This window comes from Belonocnema kinseyi, chromosome 4, assembly GCF_010883055.1.
Source record: "Belonocnema kinseyi isolate 2016_QV_RU_SX_M_011 chromosome 4, B_treatae_v1, whole genome shotgun sequence".
NCBI classification, from domain to species: domain Eukaryota; kingdom Metazoa; phylum Arthropoda; class Insecta; order Hymenoptera; family Cynipidae; genus Belonocnema; species Belonocnema kinseyi.
Genome location: NC_046660.1, coordinates 63,361,746 through 63,377,570, shown reverse-complemented (window position 1 = coordinate 63,377,570; position 15,825 = coordinate 63,361,746). Strand labels below are relative to the sequence as shown.

Below are 15,825 nucleotides of genomic sequence, written 5' to 3'. Positions count from 1 at the left end.
AAAAATCTCTATCCCATCCACACACTACTCCTTTCCCCTGCCGAGTGAGTCACGCCTACCCCGAAAGGGAAATGGCTTAATGGTATAATAATAATAATATTTTAAATAGTATTGTATTGTTTTAAGTAAATTATTTTTGTTCTTTTCCCAATGCTCAAAAAAATTAATTAAAACAAAAAAGCTATTATACAAAAGAGACAAAAACAAAGAATGGAATAATTAAAAATAAAAAAGAAAGAGATTGTTTAAAATATGATTCTCTCTAATGTTTACTTATTATTTGTACACAGCTAAAAAGGTAAAGCAAAGTTAAACATTTCAGAAAAAACACAACTTTCTAGCACTTATCTAAGAGAAAATGGTTATAAACAACAATAATTTGTTTAAACCATTATTTTTGTCAAATTAAATTAAATATTAACTTACTTCAAGAGAAAAGTGGGCAACAAGTTAAAAATTTCAGAAAAATACGCAACTTTCTATCATTAAGCAAAGAGAACATTATTAGCAATAATAATAAATTGTTTAAACAATTATTTTGTTATCTTGAATTAATTATCACTTCACTCTAATTGAAAAGTGACAAAAGGTTGTAAATTTCAGAAAACTCGAAAAACCCAGTTTTTCACTTATGGGGGTTTTTTGAGACCCTATAAAACAGACTTATGGGTGTGATATTTGAAAAGTAATATTTTATTTGCATTCTGTGACTAATTGTGAAGAGAAATGGTGAATTTCAAACTCGATTCTAATAATATTGAGAATTCCGAATAAAATTTATAAAAACTTCCTTTTTTTCTTATGGGGCATACGTGTTAAACTTCATAGTAGAAATCGGTTTTCTAAACTCAAAAAAAAATTAAAACAATGAAAACTTGCATTTTTTCTGCGATCAGAAATATATTCCCGGGTTTTAAATTAAATTCCCGACTCTTTTCCCCATATACAATTAATATTCGTCAAACCTGGATGTGTGTCTGAGTCGCTTTGAAGGATGCCTTGGCATGCTTTCCTCATGAGCACTTGGCGACATATCGTTGGAATTGTGATTTGTACTGGAGGGCGCTCTTCGCTTACTGCGAGGCATCCCTCCCCAACTAAATCCTAGTCTTCTACTGGTTGTCCAAGATTCGCCTCTTTGAGGTTCCTCCCTCCACGTTGTCTGAAAAATTAAAAAAAAAATCCTTCCTATTAATTAAAAGCAGTTCAACATTCAAACAGAAATGTAATCAACAACAGGATGTCTACTCAGATCCTAGAAAACAAATGCCTGATATTTCAAGATGATTTTTTCATTTATAATTTTTGATAGTACGGAGCGATTAAAGTTATTTTGATTTTTTTGTTATCTACTCGGAATAGGAATACAATTTTACGAGATTTTTACAAATATATATTTTTTCAGTTTTTTTCAATATCTAAACATATAAAAATAGTAATATTCATATAAAACTGTACTTAAATTACGTAACAGCTTTTTTACGGAATGAGGGAGGGGTTCCTTCACACATGTATGAAATGTTTGCATATTCGAAAAAATTTTCTCCTAAAGATTACCTTTTTAGTGATAAAGTTTACTATTAGGTTGAAAATGTAACAATTTTCTTAAAAAGACATCCTTTTTGGTTGAACATTTCAACTGCTTTTTCTCAAATTCGCCCTTTTCGGTTATAAAATCAGCTCTCTCCGTAGAACACTAACCTTCTGTTTAAAATCCATGTTTTGTTGCTGATAAGTCAACTGAAATCTGTTTTGGATGCAAATAATTTTTTCTGAAAATTTGTCTTTTTGATTTAAAAATTCATCTTTTTCACTATAAATATTGCTTCTTTCTGGACAAAAGTGCAACTGTTTGGTTGAAAATTCAACAATCATGTTAAAAAGTAATGCTTTTTGGTTAAAAATTCGGCTATTTAGCAGAAAATTAACTTTTTGTTGTGTTCGAAAGTGAACTGGAATTTTCTTTGGATAAAATTTTAACTACTTTTTTTTTAATCGGTTATAAAAGAAGTGTCATATTTCTTGAATAAAAATGCAACTATTCTGTTGAAAATTCAACCTGTTTTTTCAGGGTGGCCATTTTAATCTACGAAATAAATTCCCCGTCATTTCCCGGTTCGTAAACATTTTTCACGGTCAATGAAATTAAAAAAATGGAACACTAAAGCTAAAAAATTTTCCACTTGAGGTAAAAAAACTGATCTGCAAATGAAAGCACTCGAAGTGTAACTGTTAAATTTTGAACTTTAAACATTTTAATTTAAAAGTTTTTAATTAAAAAATGTTATATTCAAATGCTCCATAATTTACGCGTATAAAATTAAAGGTGCTAACATTTTTCAATATAAGAAAATATAAATCGACGTTATCATTGTCAATGCTCTAAATTAAAAAAATCAATCAATGAACTTTAAAATTTTCAAAATTATATAATTTTAAGGAATTTTAAGCCAGAAACATCCAACATTGAAAAATTGAAAAAATTTTAACTGAACACTTCTTAAATTAATAATTCAATTATTTTCTTTTTAAATAATTTAAACATCCTTGGAAAACTTCAAAATTTTATTTCAAAATCTTGCGAAATCTATGTTGTGTTAAATTAGTTTAAAATTAAAAATTATTTTTGAAATTTTTTCAGAACTTCTAAATATCTGTCAAAATTAATTGAATTTTTTCTACAATTTTCAGAAAATCCTGCAAATTTTAGAATATTCCTTTATAATTTCTATGCATAAATAACAATTGAACATTCATTATTTGTAGGCGAAATTTTAGTAACTTCAAGAGATATGTAGAAGTTTTGAGAAGCTTTAAACTTAATCCTTAATACCTAGGAAAATTAAAAATAACTTTTCATTTTGAAAACTTATTTTAAGAGAAAATTTAAAAAGTTTTTCAAAGAAAAAATTTTCAAAAAAAGATTCTAGAATATTTTAAGAAAACTTTACTAAAATTTGCATTCTAATTTGTAATCTTTTTAAAACTCCTAAATATCGCTTAAAATTACTCAAATTTTTTCTACAAATGTTTATTTGTAAATTATACATCAAAATTTAAAAGTTTCACTTACAAGTTAAGCATTTTTCAAACACAACAATTAAAATTGTAACGTTCAAAGTTTAAAGGCTCTTCGAAATTTTAACGATTCCAGGTTTTCAATCAAAGTGGACAATTTTCAACTAAAATTATCAATCTTTGAGTGGAATAGTACAATTTTAAACCAAACCAATGAATTCTTCACTAAATCAAACCAAACAGTTGACTTTTTAATTAAAAAAGATCAATTTTCAACATACAAAAAACGAATTTTCAATCAAATACTTTAGTTTTCGACCGAAGTTGTCAATTTTCCAATTATTTTATCAATATTTGAATGGAATAGTTGAATTTTAAACAAAAAAGATTATTTTTCTCCTAAAATTATGAATCTTCAAATGGAATAGTTGCATTATCAACAAAAAAGATGAATTTTCAAACAAGATTTATTTTCAACCAAAAACATCGAATTTTCAACAAAAGTGGACAATTTTCAACTAAAATTTTCAACCTTTGAGTGGAATAGTTAAATTTTAAACCAAACAAATGAATTTTTAACTAAACTAAACCAAAAAGTTGACTTTTTATTTAAAAAAGATCAATTTTCAACATACAAAAAACGAATTTTCAATCAAATACTTTAGTTTTCGACTAAAGTTGTCAATTTTCCGATTATATTATCAATATTTGAATGGAATAGTTGAATTTTATACAAAAAAGGTTATTTTTCTCCTAAAATAATGAATCTTCAAATAGAATAGTTGCATTTCCAATCAAGATGAATTTTCAACCAAAAACATCGAATTTTCAACGAAAGTGGACAATTTTCAACTAAAATTATCAATCTTAGTGGAATAGTTCAATTTTAAACCAAACCAATGAATTCTTCACTAAATCAAACCAAACAGTTGACTTTTTAATTAAAAAAGATTAATTTTCAACATACAAAAAACGAATTTTCAATCAAGTAGTTTAGTTTTTAACCAAAGTTGTCAATTTTCCAATTATATTAACAATATTTCAATAGAATAGTTGAATTTTAAACCAAAAAAAATTATTTTTCTGCTAAAATGATGAATCTTCAAATGGAATAGTTGCATTTTCAACCAAAATTATCAATCTTTGAGTGGAATAGTTCAATTTTAAACCAAACAAATGAATTTTTAACTAAACTATACCAAACAGTTGACTTTTTAATTAAAAAAGGTCAATTTTCAACAACAGAAAAGTGAATTTTTAAAAAGATACTTTTAAAACAAGAAGATTAACTTTCAATTAAAAAAATAATAATTTTGAACAAAGTAGTAAAATTTTCAACCAAAGTTGTCAATTTTCCAATTATATTATCAATATTTGAATGGATTAGTTTAATTTTAAACAAAAAAAAAATACTTTTCTCCTAACATGATGAATTTTCAATCAAATAGTTTCAATCAACTAAAAAGCTCCAATTTTCAATGAAAGCGAACAATTTTCAACTAAAATTATCAGAGTGGTATAGTTGAATTTGCAGCCAAGAAAATTAATTTTCTACCAAGAAGATAAATTTTCTACGAAATACACGAATTTTACAACCAACAGTTGGATTTTTAATTAAAGAAGATCAATTTTCAACAACAAAAACGAATTTTCAATAAAAATGTTTAGTTTTCGACCAAAAAGATAATTTTTCAATCCAGAAGATTAACTTTTAACTAAAAAAAACAACGAATTTTCAATAAAATAGTTAAATTTTCAAACAAAGTGGTCAATTTTCATCTAAAATTATCAATTTTTGAGTGGTATCGTTGAATCTTCAGCCAAGAAGATTAATTTTCTACCAAAAATACAAAAAAATTTCAACGAAATATATGAATTTTCAACCAAATAGTTGACTTTGAACTATCAAAAAAATAAATTTTCAACAACAAGAAACAACGAATATTCAATCAAATAGTTTAATTTTTAACCAAAGTGATCAATTTTCAAATAAAATCCTCAATCTTGAAGTGGAACAGTTGAATTTTAAACAAAAAAGGTCAATTTTCTATTAAAATGGTCAATCTTTTACTGTAAATAGTTCTATTTTCAACCAGTGATGAATTCCAAATTAAAATAATAAATCTTAAACTCGAAAAGTCGAATTTTAAACCAGATGAATATTAATCCAAAAGTTTTAAACCAAGATGTTTAATTTTCTACTACAAAAAGACGAATTTTCAACAAAATACATGCATTTTTAACAATAAAAATTTTTTTTTTCAACCAAAAAAGGAATAGTTAAATTTTCAACTCGAATAGTTGAACTTTAAACAGAAAAGATAAATTTTCAATTAAAATTATAAAAACGACGAAAATGAACGTTTAACAAAGTATTTCATCTTTCAACCAAATAGTTAAATTTTCAAGCAAAAATAGGAATTTTCAACGAAGAAAATTAGTTTCCTACTAATAAAAACAATTCCCTGGCATTTACAGGTTTTATCAGACATATAAAAAGTCGCTGACTAATATTACAGAATTTTCCGTAGCATTAGCCCCAAACGAGCTGGAAAAGAGGTTAGTTTCACAGAACTTTTGCGATGTTATTTTGGTGATTTCGCAATCGCCGAGTTATTCTACTAATTATATTTCTGTAATGTGATACTATAAACTGGTATTTTATCTACAATCGTGAATGGAATTTCACATCAAACTTTTTGTAGAGATAAAAATTAATAATATTGCATCATTCGAATTACTCAATTATAGAAAATAAAATACTTTACAAAGTAATTTCCAAATGCAGTTTATAATAAAAACTGCCCCGAATCTAAAATATCACGCCAAATTCTCTCTTAAAACCCCAAAACTCTTTAATGATGCACTTGGTTTCCAAATTTTCATTTCTGCCTTTCGCGTTTTTACATCACTAAATGTAATCAAAATCTTTTAGAAAAATTGGCTTACCAGATTACTTATCGGGACGTTGTTCGACAAATTGAAGGAATTTAGTAGGTTCGTAATGTATCCAGTTTCGTTACGTTGCTCCGTCTTGACGTTGGGATCAAGTGAGGTTATGTTCATCAAACCATCCTGATCTGCAACATGAACTTTGTCAATCAAAACCGTAACTTTCGATACGCCCGCTTGCTGATAATATGTCCCGAATCGGAAAAACTATTACGAATGCATCCTAGAAGAGAATTTGAGATTTGAGAATCAGCTGACCGAGAATGCAACGTCCGAGGAATGAAAAAATGGAAGAGGGGGAAGCAAGGACAAACGATTATTGAATATCCGAGAAAATGCGCGCACTTGTGAATCTTTGATGACAATAAATTTTGGGAATGCAAACCGATCAGGAAATGAGCATCCTAATTCGAAGCCCCAAAAAATGGGGAAAATGTAGAAAATTTCGAGAGCATCCCTACCTTTTTTGAATGTTGAGGTTTCCAAAATATTGCTGGTGCTGGAGCCAATCGAGTCGATTTCAATAAAGAGAGACTAATCACTGATAAATCGTTCACTTTTTAAGCCTTTAATTAAAGCGTCTTTCGATCACTGCCCTAAAATCTCTAATTTTTCGCACTATTAGTCATTGGCCATGACTCGCGAAAGGTCGCATTTTTGTTCGCACTGCGTGTTTTCGCGTGATTTTCGAACTCAACAGTTTCTCAACCACACAATCACGACCATAAACGGCAATAAACGGAAAAACCAGAGGCCAGTCCAGAGGGATTTCATCAAACACGCTTGGCACTTTCTCCTAGCCTAGCACGATCGCCATTGTTGAAAAATAACTGAATATAGGCTATTCTCCCCCAATTTGAGCTAGATTTTTAAAAGTGAAATGTATTTCACTTACTTCGCTATTTTTAAGTGTAAAAAATGCGAGTTATGTCTAATTATAGTAGAATTTCTAGTTTTTAATCCAAAAATCCAATTTTTTAAATCCCCGAATCGGGAAGAACGAAGCTCATTGGCTGAAAATACCACCTTTGCCGAATAGGTGGCGCTAGCTGATTTAGTCAAAGTTCCGCGAAAATTCAAATTTAGTAAATGAAATTTTTTTTTAATGCAAATTAATAATAAAAGCTTATAGTTTCACAAATTTGAATTTTTAACTAATAAAGAACAATTCTGAACCAAAAATTGGAATGTTAAAATTTTCAAATAAAAAATTTAAGTTTCTTTAAAATAGTTCGATTTGCAACATAGTTGAATTTTTAACTAATAAACACAAATTTCGAACAAAAAATGGAACAATTAAATAGTCAGAAAAAAGGTTCAAACCGAAAAAAACGAGATTTAAAAAAAATTGAATTTTTAACCAAAAATTGTACAATTTAATTTGCATTTAAAAATATAATTTAAAAAAAAGTTTCAACGGAATCGATATAAATTTTCAATCATATCAAATGAATCTTTAACCAAAAATTTTGAAACAAATAGTTTAGCAGAAAGACGAATGTACCACTAAAAAAATTAATTTTCAACCGAAAACAATTTTTAACAACATTTTTTCACCCAAAAATTGTATAGTTAGATTTTCAAGCAAGAGGAATAATTATTCTAAAAAAAAAAGAATTTACAACTGAAAATTAAAAATGCAAAAAAAGACAAATATTTAAATCTGGTTAAATATTTAATTTAAAAAATAATAATTTTCAACAAAATTGGTAAATTTTCAAACAAAATACATAAATGTTCAACTACATAGTTAAGTTTTCAATTAAAGTAGATTAATTATTAACAAACAAAAATTTGTTGAGCAAAATTCTGTAATTTTCAAGGATAGATTTGAATATTAAAAATTTTAAACTATAAAAAACACATTTTTTAACAACAAAAATACATTGATTTTCGTCCACATAATTTAATTTTCAACTAGAATAGATAAATTTTTAACCAAAAACGGAATAATTAACTGTTAGGTAAGAAAATAATTTCAAGCCAAACCAAAAACGTAGTTTAACAAAATATTTACATTTTTAACTAAATGAATGAATTTTCAAACAAAAAGATGGATTTTCCAACAAATAATATTCGACCAATAATACAAATTTTCAACTAAAAAAGACAAATTTATAAAAATATAATACATAGCTTAACATGAAGTTGAAAAAATTAATTTTCAACTAAAACTAAAATGAATTTTAAACAAAATAGGTTAATTTTCAACCATTTTCAAACAAGACGAATAATGTTCTATAAAACAGATGAATTTGCAATCACATAATTTCATTTTCAACTTTAAAAAAACATTTTTTAAATAATAATGTAATACCTTCATTTTCAGTTAAAAACATAATTTTACATTAAAAAAAAAGAATAAATGAAAAAGACGAATTTTCAACTAAAGAAAATTAATTTTTTATCAACAACAAAAACAACGAGTTTTCAACTAAAGAAATTCCTTTTTTAAACAAAAATAGATGAATTTCTGAACCAAAAATGACAAAGTTCATTTTTTTGTTTAAAAAATTAATTTTTGACAAAAAAAAGAATTTATTTAAAATAATAATTCAATTTTCAACTAAAAAAGATAAATTAAAAAGAATTAGAATACATAGTTAAATATTCAATTGAAAAAATTAATTTTCAACTAAAAATAAAACGAATTTTAAACAGAATTGGAAAATTTTCAACCATTTTCAAACAAGACGAATAATATTCTTTAAAACGGATGAATTTGCAACCATAAAGTTGCATTTTCAACTATGAAATACACTTTTTAAATAAAAAATGGAATAACTTAATTTTCAGTTAAAAATATAATTTTATATTTAAAAAATCAATAAAAAGGCGAATTTTCAACTAAAAAAATGAATTGAAAAAAATAGAATACATAGTTAAATATTCAGTTGAAAAAATTAATTTTCAACTAAAAAAACGAATTTTCAACATGATAGGTTAATTTTCAACCATTTTCAAACTAGACGAATAATATTTTACAAAACAGATAAATTTGCAACCATATAGTTGCATTTTCAACTAAAAAATACACTTTTTAAAATAAAAAATTATATAGCTATAATTTAGTTAAAAACATAATTTTAAATAAAAAACAAGAATAAATAAAAAAGACGAATTTTCAACAACAACAAAAAAAAATTTTTAACCCAAAAAAAACAGAAAAACATTTATTCAAGATAATAGTTCAATTTCCAACAAAAGAAATTAATTTTTTAACCTACAATAAACATTATCAACAAAAATGGGATATTCAAATATTCAGGCAAGCAAATTAATTTACAACAAAACAAAAACGAATTTTTAAACAAGACGTATAATATTTGACAAAAAGAAATTTTTTTAAATTTCAAACATAGTTTAGTTTTCAAATAAAAAAATTTAAAAAATTTAAAGAAAAATGGAATATTTTAATTTGCATTGCAAATAATAATTCTTGATGAAAAAAGGAGTTACAAGAAAATAGTTATAAATTTCTACCCAAAAATATGAATTTTCAAACAAGAAGAATAATTTTCTACCAAAAAGGCGAATTAAAAAAAAAACATTTTTTTCCAAAAAATAGTTAAATTTCCAGTCAAATTCATGAACTTTTCATCAAAATAGATGAATTTTAAAACAAGAGGAATAATTTTTCCACCAAAAAGATGAATGTTTAAACACATAGTAGAAATTTCAACTAGGGAAGATAAATTTTAAAGCCGAAGAAAAACTAATTATATAAAATAGTTAGATTTTCAACAACAAAAAAATCATTTTTCCTGCAAAAGGATTAGTTTTTATCCGAAAACTCGATTTTTTTATAAAATAATAAAGTTAATTAATTCTCAACGAAATACTAATAATTTTCAACTAGAAAGATCAATTATTAACGAAAAATGTATTTATTAGAGTACTCCAACCAAAAACGATTTTAAATTAAAAACCATTGAATTCAACAAAAAGGGACGAATTTTAAACAAATTAGTTATTTCTTTAAATAAAAAGGATCAATTTTTATTCCAAAATAAAATTATTCATTTTTCAGTTAAACAAAAAATGTTTAACCGAAAAAGAACAAATTGTCATTAAAATAGTTATATTTTCAACCAAAGAGAAGAATCCTCAACAAATAAAATATTTTACTTTTGAAAGAAAATTTTTTTATCAAAAACAGTTGAATTTAACGACAACATTTTTATTCTTAAGATCTAAATTATGTTCTAATATTTTCAAAACTTTGATATCTTTTAAAATAATTCGAATTTTTGCTAAAATAATTTTTTTTTAATTTCCCTTAAATCTTCCAGATTCCGGATTTTATTTCAAACGCTTAAAAAATTTAGATTTTTCTTAACATTTTTGTGACTCTATTTAAATTTGAAATGATTTTTCACTTCATTTTATATAAATTGATTAGTTTCTTTGATTAAACTTTTTTTCCCTCAATTCAGCAACACTTAGCTCGGGAGTGGTCTTTTGTTCATAATTAAAATAGTGTTTTAGATTTCATGTAATGTTTTTTCGCTTTTTGGAAAAAAATGTTAATAAAAGACAAGCGTTTTTAAAAAAGTAAACATTTTTATATACAAAATAATTATTCAACTTGTATTTCACACACGCCGCGAAAAAGCAGTCTCCATTATTTATCTACAAGTTAATTAAAACATAAAAACATGAAATTTTAATTAACTTTCCCAAATATAAATAACTTAATTTAACAAACTAGCTTTTTGTATAGACAATTCAATAATTAATTTAAACATATTAATTTACTACCACTGAGGGTCTGTAGAACAGACATAATAATGGTATTTTTGACGCACAATTTTCGAAAGCATCGTTATTGTTTTCAAACTTCCTTCCGGGTCGTTGATTTTGGATAGACGATGAACTTCTATGAGAGGTTTTCCTTCAAAGTTGATTAGTCTTCCATATACTTTGCATGGAATTTTTAAATCCTGTAATATAATAAATTTTTGGAAGATTTTATTTTTATATTTGGCGCATTATTTATGAGAAACACACTCCAGAAATTTAAGGATCTCTGAGTAAAATTAAACTTGGGCAAATATTTACCAAGGGAGTTTTAATTTTCTTTTCTTCTAATGTCAATGAAAATAATTTTATTTATTATTTATATATCATAACTTTATTTTATGAAAAAATCCATGCTTTCTTTTAATACTAAAAAATATCCAAAAAATATCCTTTCATGAAAAAAGTCAAGTTTATTTTTTACCTTTACTTTTAAAAGCCAAATATTTATTTTCTCAAAAAATTGTTACGACTCATGGCATTTTTTCATTATTAAAAAAAATTCCATTTTTCAACCTCAAAGCTTTTTAAGCAAAAACCAAATTTTTCTTCTGAGACAATTTTCAACCAAAAAGACGAATAACAAATAAATAGCAGAAGTTACCAATAAAAGAAGATAAATTTGCATTCAAAAACGGAATATTAAAATTTTTAGTAAACAAAATTAATTCTCCACAAAATCGTTCAATCCTCAACCAAAACGAATTATTAATTGTCAACCAAACAGTTCTATTTAAAAAAAAACAATCAATTTTTACCATAAGAGATAAATTTTGAATAAAAAAGTTCATTTCTGGGCAAGAAAGCTTGATGTTTTACTAAAGAGTTGGATTTTTCGACAAAAAAATTTGTTTTAAACCAAACAAGATTATTTTTAAAAAAGTCGAGTATTGAATCGAAAAAAAATGAATTTTCAAGAAAAAAAGTTCATTTTCTACCAAGAGAGATGATTTTTAAACCAAATAGTTGTATTATTATAGAAGATTTTTTTTAAACTAAACCATTGGAATTACAACCAAATATTTTAAATTTTAACCAAAAAATGGAATTTTCAAACAAAAAAAGTAATGTTCTTAGAAGACAGGTGACTTTTCAGCAACAAAAATTATTCTAAACCAAGAACATGATTTTTCAACGAAAAAAGAAAATACTTTTTCTACCAAAACAGGTGAATTTTTAACGCAAAAGGTCGAACCTACAACAAAACAGTTCAATTTTCAACCAATTTTTGACGAAAAAAAAAGATCGACAAAATGATTGGATTTTCAAATGAAAATAATTAAAATTCAATCAAAAACTAATGCATTTTTAATTGAAATTTTAGTTCAAAAAGACGAATTTTCTGTCCAAGAGACGAATTGCCAATAAATCAGTCGGATTCAACCAAGAAAGACAAATTTTTTAATAAGACAGTTGGATTTTTAAAACTAACAAATTACTTTTCTTCTAAAAAAGATAAATATTTAACGCAAGAGGACAAATTTTCTCTTACAAAAAAGCGAATGTACATAAAAAATAGTTGAATTTTGAAGAAAAAAAAGTAAATTTCAACACTAACGGATATATTTAAAAAAATGTATTTCAACAAGATGATCAAATTTTTCAACACAACTGATCAAATTTCAAACAAAAACTGCTGCATTTTGAATCAAATAGTTGAATTTTCAATCCAAAAGAAGACATCTCCAAAAAAGCAATTTTCCAGTAAAACAGTTGAATTTTCAGCCAAAAAATATCACTTTTTAACAAGGCAGTTACAAAACAAAAGCTATAGTTTCTCTTTAAGACTTTTTTTTCTTATTTTGCGTCGCTTAGTTTTAAATTTTAATGTTGTGGTGTCAAATTTGGACGAGCAACTTTTTTCTATCAATTTGTTTTCGTAACTTTTGTCGTTTTTCCTCAAAATTTTCACTTTTAGTTTTAATGTAATTTTTATGATTAAATCAAAAACTACGAGACCTATCAAAAAACAAATTTGTAGCTCTTTTTCGGGTAAAAATTTTTTGTTAAATCATTTTTCCTAACTTGAGTCATTATTCCACATATTATTTATTCTCAATTTTATTTTTCACGAATAAAACAAAAACTACGCTTCCTATCAAAAAGTGATTGTCAACAAATTTGTAGATCTTTTTTGGAGTCACAATTTTAATTCATTCATCTTTTCTCGTATCGTGCATATTTTGACCACAGAAAGGAATTTTTCTTCGTTTTTCGTTCGATCAAAATTGATATTTTTTCGTAAAAAATATTACTTTTTAACAAAATAATTGTATTTTCTAATTTAAAAAACCATCATTTTAAACCAAGGAAGGTAAATTTTCAACAAAAATGAATTTTCAAACAAATGATTGAAATTTTAAACAAAAATGATGATTCGTTTCATGTTTGGTTGAAAATAAATTTCTTAAACTGACAATTAAATTATTCTATTGAAGGTTAAAAATATATCCTTCTTAGTTGACAGTTCAACTTTATGGTTGAAAATTAATATATTTTGTAGAAAATTCGTCTTTCAAGGTAGAAATTTAATCTGCTTGGTTGAAAATATATCCTTTTTGGTCCAAAATGCAATTATTTTGTTGAAATATCAACTGCTAAATGCTTCGTTGAGAATTTAACTTTTTTTGGTGGAAAATTCAACAATTTGGTAGAAAATTAAACTATTTGGTTCAAACATCATATTTTTGGATTAAAAAGTAATTTTTTGTAGATAAAGCATCCTTTTTGCTTTCAAATCAAATACTTTGGTTGAAAATTCATCTTTTTTCCCCCGGTTTTTCCTGGTTCGCAAACCTTTTTTACGGTCAATGGAATTAAAAAAATGGAATACTAAAGCTAAAAAATTGTCCACTTTCAATGCTCTAAATTAAAAAATCAATCAATGAACTTTAAAATTGTCAAAATTATGTAATTTTAAAGAATTTTAAGCTAGATACATCAAATATTGAAAAATTGAAAAAAATTTAACTGAACACTTCTTAAATTATAAATTTAATTATTTTATTTCTAAATTGTTTAAACATCCTTTGAAAGTTTTAAAATTTTATTTAAAAATCTTGAGAAATTTAGAAGTTGTTTTAAATTTGTTTTAAATTTAAAATTATTTTGCGAATATTTTCAGAACTTCTAAATATCTGTCAAAATTTAATGAATTATTTATACAATTTTCATTTGTAAATTATACATCAAAATTTAAAAAATTTTCTTAAAAATTAATCATTTTTCAAATACAACAATTAAAATTGTAACGTTCAAAGTCTCTTCGAAATTTTAACGATTCCAGGCTTTCTATGTCAAAAAATTCAGTTGAAGATTCTTTATTTTTAAATATTTGGTTTCAATTTACTTCTCTTACATAAAAATTCAAATATTGCTAAATATTCAATAATTAATCCTTTGTTAATTACAATTTTCAAATTGAATTGGTTAAAAATGGAATCTTTTAGACTGAAACAATATTAAGCTTTAAAAGCAGTATTAAGCTTTAAGCAATTAAAAAAATGGAATACTAAAGCTAAAAAATTGTCCATTTTCAATTCTCTAAATTAAAAAATCAATCAATAAACTTTAAAATTGTCAAAATTATGTAATTTTAAGGAATTTTAAGCTAGATACATCAAATATTGAAAAATTGAAAAAATTTTAACTGAACACTTCTTAAATTATAAATTTAATTGTATTATTTTTAAATTATTTAAACATCCTTTGAAAATTTCAAAATTTTATTTTAAAATCTTGAAAAATTTAAAAGTTGTTTTAAATTTGTTTTAAATTTAAAATTATTTTGCGAATATTTTCAGAACTTCTAAATATCTGTCAAAATTTAATGAATTTTGTATACAATTTTCATTTGTAAATTATACATCAAAATTAAAAAATTTCAATTACAAATTAAGCATTATTCAAATTTTAACGATTCCAGGCTTTCTATGTCAAAAAATCCAGTTAAATATTCTTTACTTTTAAATATTTGGTTTTAATTTACTTGTCTTGAATAAAAATTCAAATATTGCTAAATATTCAATAATTAATCTTTTGTTAATTAAAATTTTCAAATAGAATGGGTTAAAAATGTAATATTTTAGACTGAAAAAATATTTTAAATTTAATAAAATCCTTTAATTAAAAATATATTATTATGAAGTTATTTAAAAACTGTTGAAATCGACCGTGGACAGATTTGTCTTTTACAAATGTATAAAATTCCAGTCAAAACAAAAAAAAATGCACTGTCATTTCCCGGTTTCAAAAAATTCCCGGCCTAGCGGCCACACCGAATAAGTCAGAAATTCGTATTTTTTGATTCAACATTATCTTCTTATTCAAAAATTCATCTTTTTAGTTGAAAATTTAACAATTTTGTTGAAAATTTGTTATTTTGTTTGATAATTTATTTATTTTTTGTCAGTTTTTTATCTGAAAATTCAACGGCTTTGTAGAAATTTGATATATATGGTTAAAAAGTCGTATTTTTTTGCTAAAAAATTATTCTTGTTTGTTAAAAGGTCAACTTTGGTAGAACTTTTATCTTTCTTGTTTTAAAATGAACTTTTCGGATAAACATTCAAATGTTCTATAAAAAAATTTATCCTTTTATCTTGAAAATTCAAGTATTTCCTTAAATTTTAATCTTTTTTGTTTGAAAATTCGACCAATCGAAAAAAAATCTCAAGGTTCCTGGGAAAATTTTGCATGATTTTTTATTTTTTTTTTTTAATTTCCAACATTTAAAAAAAGTATTTGGAAGATTTTTAAACAATTACAAATTTAATACAAAATGTAAATTTTTTAAGATTTCGGAATAAAATTCGGAAGTTTTTTAAAAAGGATTTTGAAAGGCTTTAAGAGAATAAATGTTTAAAAAGATTTTTGGGATCAATTCAAATAATTCATAAAAATACAAATGATTTTATTTTTTAAATTGAATTTGAAGAGCATATTTAAAAAGATTTAAAAACATTTAAAAAGGTTTCAAAATTTAAAAAAAAATTGGATAGATTTGTAACAATTTTTTAAAAAATTATGGAAAAAATTGGAATAATTTAAAAAAGA

The 15,825-nt window shown here is 24.3% G+C and overlaps 2 protein-coding genes across 4 annotated transcripts in view; both read right to left on the bottom strand.

Moving 5' to 3' along the window:
- LOC117171727 (DCN1-like protein 4) overlaps positions 1–6,954 on the bottom strand; it is a 39,856-nt gene extending 32,902 nt beyond the window's left edge. Inside the window, exons 1-3 of one of the 2 annotated variants that reach the window (XM_033359289.1) lie at positions 6,432–6,954; positions 5,968–6,098; positions 966–1,162 (exon numbers count right to left, since the gene is read on the bottom strand). In XM_033359289.1, coding sequence (XP_033215180.1) covers positions 966–1,162; positions 5,968–6,084 — 314 coding nt within the window. In that variant the 5' untranslated portion in view covers positions 6,085–6,098; positions 6,432–6,954. Of the gene's footprint in view, positions 1–965; positions 1,163–5,967; positions 6,099–6,184; positions 6,298–6,431 lie in introns of those variants that run through there. The other variant, XM_033359290.1, reaches the window with a different exon arrangement.
- Positions 6,955–10,330: 3,376 nt separating this feature from the next.
- LOC117171980 overlaps positions 10,331–15,825 on the bottom strand; it is an 11,319-nt gene continuing 5,824 nt past the window's right edge. For both annotated transcript variants that reach the window (XM_033359685.1, XM_033359684.1), the window contains exon 3: positions 10,331–10,913. In XM_033359685.1, coding sequence (XP_033215576.1) covers positions 10,728–10,913 — 186 coding nt within the window. In that variant the 3' untranslated portion in view covers positions 10,331–10,727. The remainder of the gene's footprint in view (positions 10,914–15,825) is intronic.